Consider the following 22,056-nt stretch of genomic DNA (forward strand, 5'->3'; position numbering starts at 1 on the left):
TTCCTCCACTTCTCTCCACATATTCCCCACGCACCCTCAAAATTGACTCTGAGGGGGTCAGGAGAACCCCAAGAACAGTGCAGAAGGAATGAAGATGAGGAGGGTTGTGCCAACCAGCAGGCTGGAATGTTTGTCCTGATGGAATGAGTGGAAGAGAGTGAAGTTGAATTCCACAAACAACAAATAAATAGATGACATGAGTGAGTGGGATGATTTACATTGCCTTCTGGAAAGAAGCAGAGCTAGTTGCTCTGGCACTTGGGCGAGCACTTGGGGTGAGCAGATCAGGGGGGCGCCCCCCACAGCAAGCAGTGAGCATCTTTTGGGGGGCGGCACAGCAATGTGACCCCCCCTCAGGGATGACACCAGGGGTGGCCTACACCCAGCTTCCTCCGCCAGTGCATCTGGGACACCAATAGTTGGTTAGTTTGCTTATTTTAAGAACATTTTTTATTAAATTTCAATTACAATAATCCAATGGTAACCTCATTATAACACTGCCAAATTAAAACACAATTACTAATCCCAATAGATTCCTTAACATTTGCATATGGGGTCAGAAATTAGGACATGTTGGAATGTAGATAGAGAAGAAGCGGACAGTACAAATGTAATTTTATTGTGGTGTTTTTAAAAAATTAATGCACATATTTGAACATTAGGAAGCTATTAAGCCACATGAGAATATTCTGATGAATCTTATAAATAGGGCTGGATTAAATGCATACACTTTAATTCCTCCTTCCAAGCTGAAGGCAGACTCATGATTCCTCATGGATGTCCCAGCAGAACTTGATGGGCAGCTTTTCCATTCTCTCCTTAAAAACGCTGTCAAACCTTTCACTTTGTGCGACTGTCATCATGTTCTTCCAGTCTCCAACAGTGCCTGGCCCAGGAAGCAGACAGAAAGAACGTACATTGTGGTGGTCAAATAAATATCCATACCTCCAGATATATTCCATCCCTAGATGCAATTGTCTGGTGAATATGTCAGGGATTCTGCAAGCAGCACCAAGTCAGTGTGATCTACCATTAACTTAACTTTGTGAAGAAAACCTCCTATTTAAACAAGGAAAAAACAACAGGGAAAGTACATAGAACAACTCTAAAATTAGGAAATGACAGAAACCGAGAGTTTCATGAAGCCTGGAAAATGAAATCACCATTACTTGGTAGTTATCACATATCAGTGTAAATATCAGGTGAATCTGTAGGGGATTCTACAAGCAGACCAAATCAGTTTTTCTACCATTAACTTACCTTTGCGAAGAAAATGTCCTTTGCTGTGGTCCATGAGAGAACTCATAGTTTGCCCTGGGATCTGCTTTCATTTTATTAAATGTAGCCTGATCCACAACAACATCCACCTCCTTTTCCGTCAGTCTCTTTCCCAGGAAGTTGCATAATTTCAATACACAGCTTCTCAGATCCTGAAATGGAACGTGGTTTTAATGTCAGGCCATCCACAATAGAGAAACCTGACAGCCTAGAGACTAAAACTCACGGAATAGGCAGGATTACAAGCAGGGAAAACAAGCAGCCTGCATCTTTCTTTGCCTAGTTTGGAATAATTGCCATTGCATTATACTTTCATTGTTGCTTTTATCCCATGAGCCATGCAGAATGCTTTATATTCCGGGGCATCTCTTAGCAGTGGTGTAGCGTGGGGGGTGGGACGCAGGTGGCGCTGTGGGTTAAAGCCTCAGCGCCTAGGACTTGCCGATCGAACGGTCGGCGGTTCGAATCCCTGCGGCGGGGTGCGCTCCCGCTGCTCGGTCCCAGCGCCTGCCAACCTAGCAGTTCGAAAGCACCTCCGGGTGCAAGTAGATAAATAGGGACCGCTTACCAGCGGGAAGGTAAACGGCATTTCCGTGTGCGGCTCTGGCTCGCCAGAGCAGCGATGTCACGCTGGCCACGTGACCCGGAAGTGTCTCCGGACAGCGCTGGCCCCTGGCCTCTTGAGTGAGATGGGCGCACAACCCCAGAGTCTGTCAAGACTGGCCCGTACGGGCAGGGGTACCTTTACCTTTACCTTTAGCGTGGGGGGTGCAGTGGGGCCCGGCCGCACCGGGCGCAACATCTGGGTGTTAGGGTTAGGGGGCGCAAATCCACGGGTTAGGGGGCGCAAATCCATGGGTTAGGGGGCATAAATTACTTGCCTTGCCCCGGGTGCTGACAACGCACGCTATGCCACTGGCTCTGAGTCCACAAGTAAATAACTAAATGTCCCTGTTGCAGACACAAGGGGGGTTCTGTGACATCTCTCCTCAGCATCAGAGGGCCTGTGAAATGACATACCTTGCTTGGGATCATGACACTTTATTTATAGCCCCATAATCCCTCAGGGGAAATGGTTACAGTGCATTTTTTGCAGTCTAGGGTCTGAAAGCTGCACCCGAATCCATGGCCTGCTCGGCTTTGAAAAATCTTTAGGAAAGGAAGCGAGACTAGCAGGGGAAGAAGCAGCTGAGGGCACTTGAATAATCAAATTGCTTCCTTCCTTCATTTTGTAAAGGAGAGTTTTGATGGATGTTTAATATTAGACTGGATAGCATTTTGATAACTTACCTTCTTCATTTCCTCATAGGTAAGAAACAGAATATTGTTGTTGTTTTTTATAATAATTTTTATTAAGGTTTTCCAAATTAAAACAAATTAAAACAAATTAAATCCAATTTATAAACTTTTTGCCAATAACCAGGACTTCCCCTCCCTACCCCCTCTTGTGTTCCAAATCTTCCAAATAAGCAATTAAATTCAACAAGTTCTTATCCCCAAATTACACTCATCATCAATAACCCAATTTATCCAAATTCCCATCCCCTAAGATCGATCTATTCCCTTCCACGAGTTCCCCCCTTTCAAACATAGTACAGATGGAAATAAAATAAATATGAGTAGTGATTTTACAACCTTTGGATTCCAACTTTCCCTCCCCTCTTTCCCCTTTGCGTTTCATCTATCCCTCTACTTCTAATATCTTCCTGGAGTTCCCACATTACACTATGTCCCTCAGGTTCTTTGCCAGTCTTTAATTACGAGTGTCCAATCATAGAAGGAGTCTATCAAAAGAGGGGCCCATTTCTTCTATCCAGGTTTTTATATCCAGGAGTAAAAACTCCAATTTTGTTTCCATAAGCTTGTCAAACCTGGATATCCCAAATGTTCCCTCTCCCAGTTCTGTCCAGTTCTTGTTGTTTCCTTATTCTTGTCAATCATTCTCCTCCTTTTTGTTTCTCTGTTCTCCCACAGAAATGTTCTTTTTCCAAAAGTTTCTAGTGTCTCTGCAGGGGCTTGTTATTCAGGAGCAAAGCATTGCATCATGTTCCTTTCATTTTCCAACAAATAGTTCCATTGTTTCCTGTAGTGTAAAGACCTCTGTAGACAAAATAAAGTTCCATTCCTGCAGTTTCCCAGGAGATTAAAAGTTCCATTCAACTGTTCAAGTTTCCTGTCAAAAACACATGCAATATCCCTCAGCTCCTCTAGATGGATTACAGTAGCAAAGTTCCCTTCCAGAATCACATCCACCAGTCCAAGTAGCTTGTTAGCCCATATTTGAAACAGTTTATGTTCAATTTATAACAAATGTAACCGGCAAAGTCCTCATAACAAAGTCTCTATTTTAATCTTCCTTTTTGACAGCTCTTTGACAGCTGTCAAAACCTCCATTGCTCTTCTCCAGGCAGTTTCACGAATCGCTCCAGGGATTCCGGGGGGGGGGGGTTGCTTTTTTAAAACAATTCCACTTTTCTCCTCCAGCTCAATCTTATAATTTTCCCTCGCGAAGTTGCTAATTCGGCGAAATAAGGTTACACTCGATCTTAGTTGTCCAGTCCTTTGTTTTGGCTCTTCTACAATTTAGGGGTGGGCTGACTTCCTTTTTTCCGCCTCCCCCGTTCGCTCCAAATTTTAAAAATTTATCCCTTTTTTTTTTTAGTCCATATTCCAATTACTCACGGGTTCTTCTTTAGATCCAAATTCTCAATAGAAGAAGTCAGCGCTCTCCGCCGGATGGCATGCGGCTGCGCTCGGCAGGGATAGCAGAGAACTCAAAGCACCACGCTTCTCCCCGGCACCCGATCCGTAGCCTTTAAAAAGGCTCCTTCACGAGTCGGGAGGGCGCTGACGGTGCCAGCCGAGTCTCCATGTCCACGGCCTCCTCTGGCCGTGGTTTTTAAGGGTCCCCGCATCGCCGGTGCGGTAGGACCCAGCCCCTGCCAAGCCGGCTCCCTCCGGAGCTCGGAGGGAGTCCGCCATTCGGCGATGGCGCCGACCCGGAAGTCTCAAGAATATTGAAGTCATCCTTGTGAGAGTACCAGCCTTCCACATGGTCCAGCCATAAACTTGCAAGTACTGATATGAGAGAAGTTGATTTGGCATAAAATGTAGATCAGAGTTTTTAAAAAAACAACATTCAGAGAGAAGCAGTACAAACATATAAAGTCCATTAAAACAATTTTAAGGGATCATTTTAAGAACCAGCAGTGGTACAAACCATTAAATAGAAGCTGAATTAAAACCATCCACCTTCATCAAACACTTTCTCAGAGAAAAAATTTGCAGAAGAGTTCTACACTTTAAGGCTCCCTGCTGTGCTTCCAGGCAATGTGATGGAAGAGTGATGGGTGGGCTGAGATCAGTCTAGCCTTCCTCCAGCCCCCTTCCTTCCCACGCTGGCAGTTTCCTTATATGGTGTGGAAGTTAATACTTGCAACATTTGGAGACACTGTCTGGGTTTCTGACTTAACTTGACACAAATCTCTCCACTTGATTAACGATTAGGTCTCCACCTTGTAATGATTTTTAGCTGCTGCATCCTGATGCAGACAGCATTCAAATCCACCTGATTTCCTTTGGGAGTTGGCCAGATCTATACCCTCCCTTCGGCATCAATGGACAACAGTCATCAGTGGCATAAAATGGTGTAGTTGGAGTCTCAGTTGGAGACGCTTTGTGATGCATGGATGTGGAATTTCCTCAGAGTAACATGTGGCATCAGACATGGCATTCTGAAAAGGTTCCTTAACACAGAGAGAAATTCTTTAATCTGTTGTCAAAGGATAAAGATGAAGGGACAAGAGTGATTCATTTTAGAGCAGCAATTCATCCTTACCCTTCCCAGCCAAAAACCTCTCCATGAAAATTCCAAAATCTTCTACTTCTTCTAATTTGACTATAGTTTTGGAAAAATGGTAAAAGGAAACCAAGACATCCTTTGGGTTTCTGGACACATAAATAACCTGCAGGAATAACAACAAATTCTTTCGATTCCTAAAATAATAAATGGATGGATCTCAGATATCTCTTCTTGTGGATTCTTGGTGCTTCCAAGTTGCTTTACAGCCCTGGCAGCCTCACCCTCTTTTGCAGCATGAATGACACATGCACAGTGAAATCCTATGGTGTCAAATGAGCTTATGGCACCCTTGTAACGAATGCCATTTTTTTCAAGCAGTGAGCATCTTTTGGGGGGGCAGCACAGTAAGGTGACCCCCCCTCAGGCATGACATCCGGGGTGGCCCACAGCCCGCTTCCTCCGCCAGTGCATCTGGGACACCAATAGATGGTTAATTTGCTTATTTTAAGAACATTTTTTATTAAATTTCAATTGTAAAAATCCAGTGGTCATGGTCACCTCACTGCCAAATTAAAACACAATTACTAATCCCAATAGATATCTTGGGATTCCTTAACTTTTGTACATGGGGTCAGAAATTCGGACATGTTGGAATGTGGAAAGAGAAGAAGTGGACAGTACAAATGTAATTTTATTGTGGTTTTTTAAAAACATTAATGCCCATATTTGAACATTAGGAAGCTATTAAGCCACATGAGAATATTCTGCTGAATCTTATAAATAGGGCTGGATTAAATGCATACAGTGCACTTTATTTCATCCTTCCAGGCTGAAGGCTGACTCATGATTCCTCATTGATGTCCCAGCAGAACTTGATGGGCAGCTTTTCCATTCTCTCCTTAAAAACGCTGTCAAACCTTTCACTTTGTGCGACTGTCATCATGTTCTTCCAGTCTCCAACAGTGCCTGGCCCAGGAAGCAGACAGAAAGAACATGCATTGTGGTGGTCAAATAAATATCCATACCTCCAGATATATTCCATCCCTAGATGCAATTGTCAGGTGAATATTTCAGTTTGATCTACCATAAATTACATTTGTGAAGAAAACCTCCTATCTAGAACAAGGAAAAAACAACAGGGGAAGTCCATAATAGAACAACTCTAAAATTAGGAAATAACAGAAACTGAGAGTTTCATGAAGACTGGAAAAATGAAATCACCATTACTTAGTAGCTATCACATATCAGTGTAAATATCAGGTGAATTTGTAGGGGATTCTACAAGAAGCACCAAATCAGTTTTTTCTACCATTAACTTATCTTTGCGAAGAAAATGTCCTTTGCTGTGGTCCATGCGATCTGGTCGAGCGAACTCATAGTTTGCCCTGGGATCTGCTTTCATTTTATTAAATGTAGCCTGATCCACAACACCATCCACCTCCTTTTCCATCAGTCTCTTTCCCAGGAAGTTGCATAATTTCAATACACAGCTTCTCAGATCCTGAAATGGAACGTGGTTTTAATGTCAGGCCATCCACAATAGAGAAACCTGACAGCCCAGAGACTAAAACTCATGGAATAGGCAGGATTACAAGCAGGGGAAACAAGCAGCCTGCATCTTTATCTGCCTAGTTTGGAATAATTGCAATTGCATTATACTTTCATTGTTGCTTTTTATTCCATGCAGAATGCATTATATTCCGGGGCAGCTCTTTCAACTGAGTCCACAAGTAAATAAATAAATGTCCCTGTTGCAGACACAAGGGGGGTTCTGCGACATCTCTCCTCAGCATCAGAGGGCCTGTGAAATGACATATCTTGCTTGGGATCATGACACTTTATTTATAGCCCCATAATCCCTGAGGGGAAATGGTTACAGTGCATTTTTGCAGTCTAGGGTCTGAAAGCTGCACCCGAATCCATGGCCTGCTCGGCTTTGAAAAATCTTTAGGAAAGGAAGCGAGACTAGCAGGGGAAGAAGCAGCTGAGGGCACTTGAATAATCATATTGCTTCCTTCCTTCATTTTGTAAAGGAGAGTTTTGATGGATGGTTAATATCAGACTGGATAGCATTTTGATAACTTACCTTCTTCATTTCCTCATAGGTAAGAAACAGAATATTGAAGTCATCCTTGTGAGAGTACCAGCCTTCCACATGGTCCAGCCATAAACTTGCAAGTACTGATGTGAGAGAAGTTGATTTGGCATAAAATGTAGATCAGATTTTTAAAAAAAAACATTCAGAGAGAAGCAGTACAAACATATAAAGTTTATTAAAACAATTTAAAGAAATCATTTTAAGAACCAGCAGTAGAACAAACCATTAAACAGAAGCTGAATTAATACCATCCACCTTCATCAAACACTTTCTCAGAGAAGGAATTTGCAGAAGAGTTCTGCATTTCAAGTCTCCCTGCTGTGCTTCCAGGCAATGTGATGAGAGAGTGATGGGTGGGCTGAGTTCAGTCTAGCCTTCCTCCAGCTCCCTTCCTTCCCACACTGCCAGTTTCCTTATATGGTATGGCAGTTAATACTTGAAACATTTAGAGACACTTTCTGGGTTTCTGACTTAACTTGACACAAATATCTACACTTAATTAAGCATTGGGTGTTCCAGCTTGTAATGATTTTTAGCTGCTGCATCCTGATGCAGACAGCATTCAAATCCACCTGATTTCCTTTGGGAGTTGGCCAGATCTATAACCTCCCTTCGGCATCAATGGACACCAGTCATCAGTGGCATAAAATGGTGTAGTTGGAGTCTCTGTTGGAGACGCTTTGCGATGCATGGATGTGGAATTTCCTCAGAGTAACATGTGGCATCAGACATGGCATTCTGAAAACGTTTAAGAAATTCTTTAATCTGTTGTCAACGGGTAAAGATGAAGGGACAAGAGTGATTCATTTTAGAGTAGCAATTCGTCCTTACCCTTCCCAGCCAAAAACCTCTCCATGAAAATTCCAAAATCTTCTACCTCTTCTAATTGGACTGCAGTTTTGGAAAAATGGTAAAAGGAAACCAAGACATCCTTTGGGTTTCTGGACACATAAACAACCTGCAGGAATAACAACAAATTCTTCCGATTCCTAAAATAATAAATGGATGGATCTCAGATATCTCTTCTTGTGGATTCTTGGTGCTTCCAAGTTGCTTTACAGCCCTGGCAGCCTCACCCTCTTTTGCAGCATGAATGACACATGCACAGTGCAATCCTATGGTGTCAAATGAGCTTATTCTTATCAAGTGTATTGGATGGCACCCTTGTAACAAATGCCATTTAAAAAAAAAAACATATAAATATAGACAACCAAAATTACAAAAGAAAATTACTTAATAATGATAATAATGAAAAAGCTAAAAAACTACAAAAAATATCAAAGTACATGGCATAAAACATAAGAAGAAGGATGAGGAAAAAAGGAAAAGGGAAAAGGGAAAGGGAAGAAGAAGAAGAAGAAGAAGAAGAAGAAGAAGAAGAAGAAGAGCCAGAACACAGAAAGGCTCATCTACTGTACGCTTCCATCAAGGTCACAACAGATCATTATTCTTATCAATTCTCTCTATCTATTCCAAGGAATCCCTCATTTTGGTATCAGGGAACATTTCTCTATGCGGTATCATTCTACACATAACCAGGTCTTTCTTGTTGAAACCTTATCCCCTAGATAATTATTTATACATTCCCATTCTTCTTTCATCATAATTTTAGGTTTATCTCGTATTGCATCTGTCAGCTTTGCGAGCTCCAAGTACTTGCACAACAAATGCCATGTTTTGAATGGGCCGCAAGACAGCTGAAGACCACCACATAAAATGGATGCTGTTGATGAACTATTCACAAATCGTGCTGATCAAAGAGTGAATGGAATGTGCATGTTCTGGCAAAAGTACTGTACCTGCAAGGAAGTGGAAAGACTGGCTGTGCAATTCTAGTTACAAACAATGAGTATCGTCTTGTGCCAAAAGTTACAGAAGACCAGGCGCAAACCATGAGAGTTGTGATATGCCAAGAACATGCTAAGGGTGGAGTACTGCCAAGAACATGTCAAAGGCAATGAGAAATGCCAATATTCAGATGTGCATCAAAAAGGACTATATAAGATCAGGCTTTTCAGGAGGGTTGGTGTGTCGGATGCAGCCAGGATCCCGCTGTCTGCCCACCCAATCCAGAAGAGTGGTGAGTGTATGTGTGATTGTGTGAGAGACTGAGTGCATGTTCCCTTATCTTGTTATGTGTTCTGCTTGTTAATCAATAAAGCAATGTTATGTAGAAATTCCAATATATTGGTTGTCTGACTGCTTACTTGTGTTCTGCCTGAAGTGCACTGAATCTCAGATAAAAGAACCTGTTTTATTCTTAACACCCTCCAGGACTTTTACTATGGTGGAGCATAAACTCTGTGCTGTTTAGGAGTTATGGGAATTATTTCAAGCTCAGGGTGCACAGAGCATTATTCATTCATATGGACAAAGGAATTGCAGATGGATGAATTTCCCTCAAAAACGGAGAAATGTTAACAGAATCTGAGATGTTCATTTAAAGAAGGCAAGACAAACATTGAATATGATCAAATAATAAATGTGCTGTTTCCTACTTTTGCTCTTCTGTTCTTTAACCCTTTGGGTACTAAATAGTAGGGTAGATGGGAAGCAAAGAGACGAGGTGATGGGCGACTGACATAATCCACATTGCGAACATTGTACTCCAGCCACGGAGCCCTGTCTAGTAAGTCGACTTTTTCAGTTCCATCTCGGTGACCTTCATGATAAATCAAGCTCAAAATATTTTGGGTCCATATTGTGCCTATAAACGAGAATAAGCATACTTAATTTCATTCATATGGGGACATGGGTGGTGCCGTGGTCTAAACCACAGAGCCTAGGGCTTGCCGATCAGAAGGTCGTGGTTCGAATCCCCGCGACGGGGTGAGCTCCCATTGCTCAGTCCCAGCTTGTGCCCACCTAGCAGTTCGAAAACACATAAAACTGCAAGTAGATAAATAGGTACCGCTCTGGCGAGAAGGTAAACGGCATTTCTGTGAGCCGCTCTGGTTCTCCAGAAGCGACTTGCCGTAGATTCCCACGTGTAAGAAGACTTTTTAACCCTGGAAAAGAGGTTAAAACGTCTTGGGTCATATTATACGCCCGGTACTGGCGTCGTACGGCGGGCTTCGCAGTGGGAGAGGACTGCCTGGCGCGGAGTCTGCCCCCCCCCATTGCTTCGGAAGCAGCAGCAGCTGGTGGCGGGCTCTGCTCAGCGCCGGGTGGCTTTCTCGTGGCGCAGAGCTGCCCAGCGTATTAAGCAACTGGATGTATAAGACGAACCCTAATATGGCGGAATCTATGGTAGTCATGCTGGCCACATGAACCAGAAACTGTCTGCGGACAAACGCCAGCTCCCTCGGCCTATAGAGCGAGATGAGCGCAAAAACCCAGAGTCATCCACGACTGGACCTAATGGGAGATCTGGGAAATGAGAGAGAGGAAGGGAATCAACACAGCAAGCAGAGGCAGATTTAGGGACCTGGCTGCACGGGTTGCCAATGCAATCAATGCATTCTAGGAACAGGAATATTGACAAATGGCCAGTGGGACAAACATAATAGGCAAAAGGCAGTTGCAGAAGCCTTTCTTCATGTCACCCACGTCTTAAATGCCTATACAATGCAGAACCTCCCCTCTCTCTCCTCTCCCACTCCCAGTTATTGTGTCCTCCCCACCCCACCAACCCTCCAAGGCAGATTTGGGGAACACTGGGGACACAAGGGGAGAGAAGAGTGAAGGAAGTTCTGGTGTGGAAGTGGAAGTTATTGCATGTAGGGCACAACTGCATTGGATACGGACCCCCCCCCCCCCATGATTGGCAAAGCATTTGAATGTTTTTGATGTGTATTTATGTTGTTTTCAAAACCTCAAACATGGTGAGAGTGGTGGAAAACACATTATTTCATCTCTTTTTAAAAAAACAAATCAGAACATGGCCCAGTTCACCTTTATGTAACCAGGTAAGTTCCATACTACCCACATTGACCTCAATTTTGCATTTGGTTTTAATCTTGTGTTAGGATAATACAGATACTATGTAGATATATGTGGGTATCCAACAGGGTTGAATTGAAATGATGGTTCAACCTACGAAAAGGTACTCTTACCTGATTTTGGATAAGTGACTATAAATACATCACTGTCTCTTATTTCAAAACCCTCCAGGGAATCTAAGTACTCTGCTGAAGTAAATACTGGCTGGAAATAAAATCCTTTGTATGCGAAAAGGTATTTCTCGTCTGGTTGCATTGCCTGCCTAAGAATAAAGAGAAGAGAATAGTTCTCTCTATTATACGACAATGGGGAATCACAAAGAAATAGAGGTGTCATTTTGTCAAATCCTACTCCTCTTGCAGACCCCATAGCAGAATCCCATGCTTCTCTTCCATCACAGGTGAGCAACATAAAGGTCCATCATTTAAAGAACAGAGACTTGACCCATCATTGAGGCAACAAAGCATTATCCCCCCCCCCTGCTTTAAGTCTTTTTTAAAATGGTCTGCTTTCAACTCAAAGCTGGTTTTGCCCTACACAATAAGGCTCTTCTCTCTCACCCTGATATAGTTATTTCTCAAGTGCATGTATGCAGCAGGCAAAATAGCAGCCCTTGGCCTCACTTTATGCTGCCTGGCATCATAGTTTGGTCAGTGCTGCTATCCTGACACTCATTCTTGTACTCAGGGGAGGTGGGAAGGAAGCAAAAAACTGCTCCCTGCAAATGGTTCCAGGGAAAATGAAAGATGGAATCTGTTGGCAACTCTTGCATAGTTCCTCCTGGGTTCTTGATCAGCTTCAAGAAATTGGGTGACGTATTTTCTGGGCCTCCTGGGACCAAACCATAGATGTGCTGGGGACCACAGGGTGGCAAAGAGAAAGGTATCCTTCACCGCCCATCTGGCTTCCATTGCCAGCTCTGGCTGAAACTGCTGCTGGAATGTGGTGCCCAAGGACGTTCCATGGAGGGAATGCTGCCCTCAGCTTCATTTATGATAATACAGAGAGTTGGCTAGACATACAATGGGCCCTCTAGGGCAGGCGTTCCCATACTGATACACCACTGCCAAGACAGATCTTTCTTCTTTTTTTGTCTCCTCCCTGCGCCAATTTCTCTCCTCCCACGTAGCGTCTGACAAGGAAGGCACTTGCAAGGGTGGGCTCAGTGCATGGTATAAGGAGGCGGGGAATTGTTCTGGGAGAAAGTTCAAGGCTCCGTTGGGTGCTGAGGAAACCAAAGGTGTCGCCAGTGTGTTGCTTGTCTTTTACACCTGTTAGGACATTTCAGGCCATAATATAGAATATGATGTATGACATCGAGATATACTACCTTGTGTTATTATAGATGAATGGGTGCTTTATAAAAATTTAAATAAAAATAAAATCCATGGCTTAAAAGTGATAAAGAAATAAAGTGCCATGAAGCCTGAAAATCCCTTTAATTCTCTATATAAGTCTTGTGTTTCAACGCTAAGAAATGCAACAATCGTTTAGTGGAAAACATTGTATGTACAAAATATATTTTCCAATATATAAATTAAGGGTTGTATCCGATGCCGAATGAACAGGGTTCCACTTGCCTAATTAAAATTCACATTCAGTCCCCTCAAAATAACTATTAATCTCTAGTAGCACAAATGTTGCACTCTGACACCATAAAAGAAGATGAACTGTGACAAGAGTTTCCATGCATCTGATGAAATACCTTATTGCCCCGCAGAACTCTTGCAAGAAAGAGTAGATTAGTTGTTTGTCATTCAGTAGTCCTGCTTTTCCCTGGAAAGTTTAATTTACAAGACAACTTACCTACCTTTTGTTTTTAGAGTTAAAAAGTGTGCAAGAGAGAGGGAGAGACCGATCTCTTCTACAGCTTGGAGTATTTCAGCTTTTCAAGGCTCACGTTCAGAGCTCTCAAGGAAACTGCTTTATAGAATTCTGTTAACTAATAAGAGTTTGAGTAAATTGATGGCTCCTTCTTAGTAAATCATTCCTGGCAAGTTATACAAGAAAAGAATGATAACACAGGAGCATCAAGGCATAAAAGAACATCAGGGGAATAACTTGTTTCACACACATGCCTGCACTCACTTACACCCCGATAATGCCCACTTTAACTCTTCTCACTGCGAGAAGTGAGGTTACAGGGAACAGACAGAGGGCCTTCTCAGTAGTGGTTCCTGCCCTGTGGAATGCCCTCCCAGCAGATGTCAAGGCAATAAACAACTATTTCGCTTTTAAAAGTCAACTGAATGCGGCCCTTTTTAGGGAAGTTTTTAATGTCTGATGCTGTATTATTTTTAATATTCATTTGGAAGCCGCACAGAGTGGGTGGGATATAAATAAATTATTATTATTATTATTATTATTATTATTATTATTATTATTATTATAAAACTTACTAAATAATTAGCACTGGTTGTTTTAGAAATCTGTCCAAGAAAAGTAGCAACCTTTTTCATTTGCACACAGCATATCTGAGATCAAATATGACTCAAGCCCAAGAATAAACTTTCAAATCCAATATATTGGCAGCAATAATTACCACCCTTCAAAGATTTTGAAGGATTTTCAGAGTCCACATCAAGATGGACAGCTCCCAGTCATTTCAGCCAGAATTCCATGAAAGCTATTTCCCAGTAAACAGTGCCACATGCAGAAATGGCTCATTTTGTTTTTGTTTATCATCTAAAGCTAATGTTTTCAGGAATACCTTTGCATAGAAAATGCACTTGATGGCTTCCTATGTTCTCCTTGCTAAGCTGTCCAAATTTATCCTGCAAACTGCTTTCAATGTCTTGGGCTTGGGCAGCTCCACAATTTTGTCTACCTCCCATACCTCAGCTTTCCCCCCACAAACTCACAGGGTGTTTTTTTTAATACAATACCCCTGAGGTTCTTAAAGCACCGGGCTCTGCTAGGGGCGCCATGGAAGATGGCCGACAATACCATCTCTCCAGCTCACACAAGGTAATTAAGGGGCTGAGATGGGAGTCATCAGCCTCCCAGGTTTCTTCCCGGTGGAAGGGAATATGCAGACTCATCCGCAGCTGCCCACAAACCACCCCCGAGTTCGAAAAGAAGGAGGGGTGGGGGCACTGGATGGAAAGCCCTCGAGTGAGCTCGGATCTCCTGGACACTGTCTCCATGTGCACTCCAAGTTCCATTTCTTAAAATAAAAGATTGGATAAGATTTATGGACATGCTTCGAGCAAAGAAAGGGTATTTTATCTGCTAATTAAGCCAGCCACTGAGGTGCTAAGAGTGACGGATTGGAAGAAAGATAACATCAAAGAACAGCAGCTAAGCCGGTATGTTGAAACGGAAAGGAAAGAAGGGGGGATAAAACTGTTTGTTTTCTTACTACGATACTACCTAACAAACCCACCACCCCCCCAGAAGAACCGTCTTTTACTACTTATAGCAAGTGAGATTGGAAAACATAAAATGTGTGGAAATAATAATATTAAGTAAAGCCTTTGTTTCTTGAAATATTTGGAAGAAGATAAAAGACTTTCTTGTGACGCACAACTTAATCGGGATCCGCCATTACGAGACAGACTGCGCTGCAGAGATTAATAGTCATAGGGGAGGCGAGCTCTTACTTTGTTATTATATCTGCGTCTCAAGTTCGATTTGGCAAATCTTCCCTGGAAAGACTAATGTTTGCTGCAACCTGTCTGAGAAAATTAATAAGCAAACGCCTAGATTCTATTTCATCAGAACTGAGATAAGATGGTGTCTGCCATCCGAGAAGGACTTTTGGATGGATTCGGCATAAATACTAGCGCGTGAGGACATACTGCAAATAAAAGACTTACCGGCTGCAAAAAAAAAGGGGTGGAGAGTCATACAAAGCTCACACAGAAGTATAATATTGATCATTTCAGCTCACCTGTGGAAACAACTCAGAGGCTATGAAAGAAGAAGGATAATAACAAGAAGATTTAAAGAAGGGACTAGTGGACACTCAAAGAAGTAGAAATATGAGATGATTGGACCCTACTGAACTTGAAGCATGGGAACCCCCAACAAAAAAAAATATAATTTGGCAAAATATTTGGACTTTATGATATATATTTGTATAATTTGGAATATTTAATGTGATTTGATTGGATTGTTAAAATGGAAAACTTAATAAAAAAAAATTTTTTTAAAAAAAGAGAGATTGTGAAAGCGCAGTTTATTTTATGGTTGCAGGGTTTCTTATTTGAAATGATGGCAAATCTCAGCTGTGTTTCCTGATAAATGATACTGACTTCATATGTTGGGGTGACAGATGTTTCAAAGCCCATACAAACATTCCTGGCCGATAGATATTGGTTTCCTGATGTCCTTTATCCATCAGCTTTAGTTGCCAGGCAGACTGTAATAATACTCCAGAGCAGGCATGGGGAGTAATCTGATTAATGCTTTAATGCAAGTCCACTTAATTTCAACTTCCTTAAACGGTATGTGAACAGAAACACAGCTGCAGTTATCCATCAAAATTCACACATCTTCAGATTACGTGTATATTAACAAAAATATTGTGTGTATATATTAAGCATCTTTGTATTAAGCATTATTTGTATATCAACAGAAATGTACACTAAAATGTAGACAGTTTTTCATGATTTTTTCCTCTTCTTCTCCACAAACTGGTACAGAAATATGGTGAACCAAAAAGAACACTGGAAATGTGAGAAACTAAGAGGAAACCCAAACAGATAAGATTCACTCATCCACACCCTTAAAAACATAGAAGAGGCAGAGGCAGTTTTTATATTTGAAAGCGGAGATGGATCCTCCCACGCCTACTGCAGGGAAATTACTTCTTGCCTGATCACAAATGATCACGAATTCATATTGATTTTGTAGGACCATTACAAGGAAATTACTTCTTGCCTGTTGTTCTTCCACTCAGAATGCCTTTAAATAATCACAAACATCTGTTCCAACAATCACAGCCCTCAACCAATTATTTGCAACGCATGGATTGACAGATACTACAACATATGCACATCCTGTTCTAGAGAAGGACCTGAGCAAGCAACTCCATTCAGAATACGGCTTGCTTGGTTCCAACACAGCTTTAGATGGACTGCAGCAAATCTCTCGAAATTTCTCGACTGCAACACAGCTTTAGATGGACTGCAGCAAATCTCTTGAAATTTGGGCAATTGGTACACACATGCAAGATAGAGAAAAAGTTTGTATAAATATTCTCAAGCTGGAATCAGACTCAGTTCACCATTATGTTCCAGCAGAACCTGTAGAGGAGCCTTTCCATCTGCTTCTGAAAAACACTCTCAAAGCTTTCACTTTTTTGCAATGGCCATCATGTTTTCCCAGTCTCCAAGAGTGCCTGGCACTGTGGTGGTCAAATAGATAGTTGTAACACCAGTTTGTCACAAAATGCCATCCCTAGGACGTCCGGGTTGGCGCCTCTGGCAATGGCGGAATTCCTCTGATCGGGAGGAATTTGCTCCAGGGAAATCAGGGTCTGACCGCCACGGCAAAGGCGGAGACCCACTAAAATCACAGGTGGGAGAAGCCTGTGAACGTGGGATTTGGCTGGCACCTTTTGCGCCTCCCCTACTCCCAGGGAAACCCGGTTTCGGGGATCCGGAGCAATGTGGGGTGAGCGGTGCGGTGCTTCGAATTGACTGCTTCTTTCCCGGAGTGAAGCCGCATTGCTGTTGCCGGAGAGCGCTGACTTTTTCCTGTGGACAATTTGACTTTAAACAACTACCCGTGAGTAGAACGGAAAAATGGATTTATAAACATCTTAATTTGGTACCAAAACGGGAAGGTTTCAAACAGGAAGTCCGCCTTCCCCTTTTGTAAATAGATTGAAGCAAAGAAGCTGCAAGCTAAGGTCTTGGAAAGCCTTATGTAAAGGTTTAAACTTCCATCGATTAAAATCATTAAACCCCCCTTGGAAGCAGGAGAAGAGGGGGGAAATTTTGGGTTGCGTAAGCCTGCAGGAGAGAGTGATGAAAATCAAATTACCACTGCTCTGAACCTGGAAACAGGCTGCCAGTAAGATTGACGTCTTGGGAGAGTTCATTGACTGTGAATAGAACGTATGTTGACAGTTAGCTAAATAAGAGAAATATATTGTTTCCATTGTCCTCTTCTGCATTTAAAAAGGAGGAAAAGTAACTGAAAATTGAAACTAACTTTATTTCTTGAACTGTGCTTGAAAGGACTGATACAATTGGAGACTGTTTCCCTCTAGAGGGAGCCTTTGAAACTGTTACAAGAGTGGAGCTGGGGAATCTCCAGCTGCAAGATAAGAAACTGTGAGAATCAGGGATTGACCTTGGACCATTTAAGAATGTCGACAGGAGAAGCCTTAGTGACTGCATTATGTAAGATAAACTATTCGTTGGAACAGCTCCACAAGAATACGGATGTTATGACTACTAAAATTGATAACTTGGGACAAAAAGTGATTAATTTGGGACAAAAAGTGAACATCAACACAGAAATTATTCAGGATTTGGTACAGGAATCTACTTTGACAGGACAAATTGTGGAGAAGGCGAAGGAGAAAGTTGTTGTTGTTGAACCTAAAGTAATACAAGTGGGAGCCCCAGCCTTACAGAGGCAAATTGAGGACTATAAGTTGAGGCCTTTTATGATCGAATCTAGAAAAAGTCAGATCTTGAGGATCGGAGCCCTGCTTGGACTGGAGAAGGAAAGTTGGATAGATCCCTTCATGCAGGGATTTACTGACCTTTGGGACCTGGACTTGGGTCAGGAGGAGATTGAAGTTGTGGGGGCCTTTGGATTTGGAGGAATCTTGAAACATGTCCTGAAATACTTTACGGATCTTAGCTTTAACTATGGAAATTTGGCTGACCTGTCGAGAAGGAATAAAAGCATTGTTAGGTTGGAGTCTCCCCAAGATCTGCTCTTCAGCATCAAAGAATATGAAGAAGACCTGCAGAAGGGACTTGGAAAAGAGTTAAGAGCCTTGGACATAAGATCTCCAGGTTGATGGACTATATGGAATTGATGGAAATGACTGGCAGAATCCGAGACCAGGGAGAAGAGATGGTGGAAGAAGATTGGAAAAGTTTAAAGTCTATATATAGAAATACTGTAAAATTAATGAGTGATAGAAAAATGTTGGAATGAAATTTTATGGCCTTAGTAGAAATGTTATAAGGAGTTAAGCATAAATAAGTATTTTAGTATTAATGGAAAATAAGGTTAAAAATATGTTAAGATATTTATATGACAGAAAATAGGGACTACCAAGAAGTGTTTCCTTTGTCTTTTTTTTATAATAAATTTTTATTAATTTCCACATAAAATACATAACACATCACATTTCAACTTTAACAAATTTTTCATTTTGGACTTCCTTCAACCTCTCCGATAATCATCCGAATTTAATTTTTAAATACACATTTCTTAAATTCCCTATTGCCTTTTAATATACCTTTTAATCCTGTTTTTCTTTTTTGCAATATTTCTTCGACTTTTACAGAGCTTCTTTAAATGCCACTAACGTTATTTCTCTGTCACTTATACCTTCCCAATAATCCACCAGCTTTCCCCAGTCCTCGATAAACTTTTGATCTCGTAGATATCTGACCTTTCCTGTCAGTTTATCCAGTTCTGCATAGTCCATCAGCTTCATTCTCCACTCCTCTAGTGTTGGTACTTGTTCCTGTTTCCAATTCTGGGCCAGCAATATTCTCGCCGCTGTTACTGCATATTGAAATAGTTTACAGTCCTTTCTATTTATTTTGTTTCCTGTAATTCCTAAAAGAAAAGCCTCTGGTTTCTTAACAAATGTATATTTCAACATTTTCTTCAATTCATTATAAATCAGTTCCCAGAAGCTCTTCACTTTTTTACATTCCCACCACATATGATAGAAAGTACCATCCTTTTCTTTACATTTCCAACATTTCTTACATGTTTTATACATTTTTGCAAGTTTCACCAGTGTAATGTACCATCTATACATCATTTTCATAATGTTTTCTTTTAACGCTGTACATGCAGTAAATTTCATATTTTCATTCCATAGTTTACTCCAATCATCCATTTGTATATTATATCCAAAGTCCCTGGCCCATTTTATCATAACCGATTTAACTTCCTCATCTTTTGTATGCCATTCCAGCAAAATTTTATACATTTTAGATAATATTTTATATTCATTATTTATTATTTCTGTTTGAAATTTTGATTCTTTCTCTGCATAACCATGTTCTTTAAAATCCTTCTTAAACATTTCATTTATTTGTAAATAATGCAACCAATCATATACATGCTCTTTTACCTCTTCATAGGATTTCATTTTCCATCTCTCCCCTTCCTTAACAATTAACTCTCCATATGTAATCCAATTTTTCCTCATATTAGTTTTTTTGACACTCATAACCTCTAGTGGAGACAACCAGTGTGGAATTTTCGGCTCGAGTAGGTTTTTATACCTATCCCAAATTTCTTTCAACGATCTTCGGAAAATGTGGTTCTCAAAACCTAGATAACCTTTCTTCTTTCCAGACCATAAGTATGCGTGTCACCCAAATCTGTTATCAAATCCTTCCAAATCTAACAACTCCGTGTTATCTAATTTTATCCATTCCTTTAACCAACAGAGACATGACGCTTTGTAATATAATTTCAGGTCTGGCTGGGCGAAGCCACCTCTTTCTATCGCATCTGTTAATAACTTAAATTGAATTCTTGGCTTCTTACCCTGCCAGATATACCTTGAAATTGTTCTTTGCCATTCCTTAAAAATAGCCGTCCCTCTGATTACCGGAATTGTTTGAAACAAAAATAATAATTTTGGCAGAACGCTTATCTTTATCGTTGAAATCCTCCCCCACATCGATAATTTCATTTGTCCCCACACCTCCAGATCTTTCTTTATTCCATTCCACACTGGTATATAATTATTCTGATATAAATCAATGCTCTTGGGGGTTAACCAGATACCAAGATATTTCACCTTCTTCACTACTTCTCTTCCTATTTGCTGTTGCATTATTTCTATCGTTTCTTGATCCATATTCTTAGCAATTATTTTGGTCTTTCTCTTATTCAGTTTAAAAACCTGCTACTTGACCGAATCTCTCCACCTCTTCAAGAATATTTTTGGTGCTCTCTAAAGGTTCTTCCACCGTTAAAACCAGATCGTCGGCAAAGGCTTTAACCTTATACTCATTCCGGCCTAATTCTACCCCTTTTATTTCCTTATTTTCCCTTATAGAGTTTAAGAAGACTTCCAGGACCATGATGAATAACAATGGCGAAAGTGGACACCCTTGTCGTGTACCTTTGGTTATCCCTATTTCTTCCGTAGTTACATTGTTTACAATTAATTTAGCTCTTTGTTCAGTATATATTGCCTTTATTCCATTCAGGAATTCCTTCCCCACCTCCATAAATTCCAAGTTTTTCAACATAAAGTCCCATGATATATTATCAAAGGCCTTTTCCACATCTACAAATATTAACATTGCTTGTTTCTCATTCCTGGCAAAGTGTTTCCTTTGTCAGCGGCCAGGACATTTTGCAAAGGTCTGTCCCCAACGAAAGGCCTGGCAAGGCATGATGGGGACAGCAGACCACGATGAGGAGGGAGAGAAGGGGCCGGGGCCGGGAAATGAAAAAGCCTGGCTGCCGACCAGCAGGGGCAGCAGCCAGGCCAGCGACCAGTAGAAGTGCCCCAGCCTGACCCTCCCAAGGCAGCTATAGCCATTGAAGTGGTGCTAAAACTCCCAAATGGGCACCCAGTAAAGGTGAATGGTCTGCTGGATTCTGGGTCCTCATGTAACTTCTTCAGTAGAGACTTCGCCCTGGAGCACCAGCTCCACCTGTTGTCCTTAGATTTCCCCTTGCAGGTGACCACCATTGATGGCAGGGAACTACTGGGGGCGAAGTGACACACCAGAAACCGCCAATGTGGATGAGTGTTTCCAGGCACACAGAAAACATTGCCTTTCACGTGGCCACGCTGGCAGGACCCCCAATAATACTGGGAATGAGCTGGGTGGCACTACATGACCCAGTGGTGTCATGGCATCAGCGGTCGCTCACCTTTGGGTCAGCTTACTGCTTAGAACACTGTCTGGGAGGGAAGGAACCAAGAATGACTGTGGCCAGGGTGGCTGGGGTGGCCCTGGAGGAAAAAGGGTGGGTGCCACCACAATATGCAGATTTGAAGGAGGTCTTCAGCGAGAGAGAAGCAGACAGACTGCCCCCCCACAGGCCATTTGACTGCCAAATCAACCTGCTTCCAGGGGCCCAGTTACCGGTGGGTAAGCTGTATGCCATGTCTGACTGGGAGATGCAGGGGTTGAGGCAGTTTATTGGCAAGAACTTTCATAAGGGAATCGAAGGCAGTGGGGGGAAGTCCAGTGTTCTTTCTGGACAAAAAAAAAAAACCCCAATCAGCCCAGATTAGTCATGGGTTACAGGGCTGTAAACCTGGTGTCAGAACCCGTGGCCTTCCCAATGCCCAGGATTGATGATATTTTGACACGTGTGAGGCAGGGGAAGATTTTTACCAAGCTGGACCTCAGGGGGGCATACAATCTGATTAGAATAAGGGAGGGGGACGAATGGAAAATGACCATGTTCACCTACCTGGGGGCTCTTGAGTATTTAGTTATGCCATTTGGATTACAGTCGGGATCCGCCTGCTTTCAATCCTTCATGCACCATGTGTTGGGGCCCCTGCTGTACAAGAATTGCGTGGCCTTTTTGGATGACGTTTTAATTTATTCAGAGAATGAAACGCAACACATCAGAGACGTCAGGGAAGTGCTACAGAGATTGAAGAAGCATCAGTTGTGGGTCAAGCTGGAAAAATGCCAATTCCACGCCAGGGAGGTCGAGTTCCTGGGGTACAGGTTTTCAGACAAAGGACTGGCCATGGACCCAGGCAAGTGAAGGCAGTGCTGGAATGGAAGGCCCCCCA

At 42.0% G+C, this 22,056-nt stretch overlaps 2 protein-coding genes and 1 long non-coding RNA gene across 3 annotated transcripts in view; 1 reads left to right on the forward strand and 2 right to left on the reverse strand.

The window, feature by feature from the left end:
- LOC310841073 overlaps window positions 1-22,056 on the forward strand; it is a 58,789-nt gene that overhangs the window by 28,994 nt on the left and 7,739 nt on the right. The gene's annotated exons all lie outside the window — the stretch shown is intronic.
- LOC310841015 (amine sulfotransferase-like) lies at window positions 493-5,402 on the reverse strand. The gene is made up of 5 exons (XM_083731546.1): window positions 5,117-5,402; window positions 4,290-4,356; window positions 2,569-2,596; window positions 1,261-1,430; window positions 493-886 (listed from the first exon to the last, which is right to left on the reverse strand). The coding sequence occupies exons 1-5, from the start codon at window positions 5,139-5,141 to the stop codon at window positions 841-843; spliced, it is 336 nt and encodes a 111-aa protein (XP_083587672.1). The 5' UTR covers window positions 5,142-5,402; the 3' UTR covers window positions 493-840.
- On the reverse strand, window positions 5,843-11,570 carry LOC310841023 (amine sulfotransferase-like). Its single transcript, XM_083731560.1, has 7 exons — window positions 11,472-11,570; window positions 11,234-11,378; window positions 9,677-9,885; window positions 8,010-8,136; window positions 7,167-7,261; window positions 6,401-6,581; window positions 5,843-6,046 (listed from the first exon to the last, which is right to left on the reverse strand). Exons 1-7 carry the CDS (start codon window positions 11,529-11,531, stop codon window positions 5,922-5,924), a joined length of 942 nt encoding a protein of 313 aa, XP_083587686.1. The 5' UTR covers window positions 11,532-11,570; the 3' UTR covers window positions 5,843-5,921.

This window comes from Podarcis gaigeae (genome assembly GCF_964106915.1).
Source record: "Podarcis gaigeae genome assembly, chromosome: 3".
NCBI classification, from domain to species: Eukaryota; Metazoa; Chordata; class Lepidosauria; order Squamata; family Lacertidae; genus Podarcis; species Podarcis gaigeae.

What these genes read in the sequence shown, in the direction of transcription:
- LOC310841023 (XM_083731560.1), bottom strand. Translation starts at nt 11,531, where the DNA reads ATGTTGCTCACCTGTGATGGAAGAGAAGCATGGGATTCTGCTATGGGG. An exon ending in GAGGTTTTTGGCTGGGAAGG is followed by an intron (nt 7,262 to 8,009) that starts GTAAGGACGAAT and finishes CTCTCACATCAG; the next exon opens with TACTTGCAAGTTTATGGCTG. An exon ending in CCTATGAGGAAATGAAGAAG is followed by an intron (nt 6,582 to 7,166) that starts GTAAGTTATCAA and finishes GTTCCATTTCAG; the next exon opens with GATCTGAGAAGCTGTGTATT.
- LOC310841015 (XM_083731546.1), bottom strand. Translation starts at nt 5,141, where the DNA reads ATGGAGAGGTTTTTGGCTGGGAAGG. An exon ending in AAGGATGACTTCAATATTCT is followed by an intron (nt 2,597 to 4,289) that starts TGAGACTTCCGG and finishes CAACAATATTCT; the next exon opens with GTTTCTTACCTATGAGGAAA. An exon ending in AGGACATTTTCTTCGCAAAG is followed by an intron (nt 887 to 1,260) that starts GTAAGTTAATGG and finishes TTCCTGGGCCAG; the next exon opens with GCACTGTTGGAGACTGGAAG.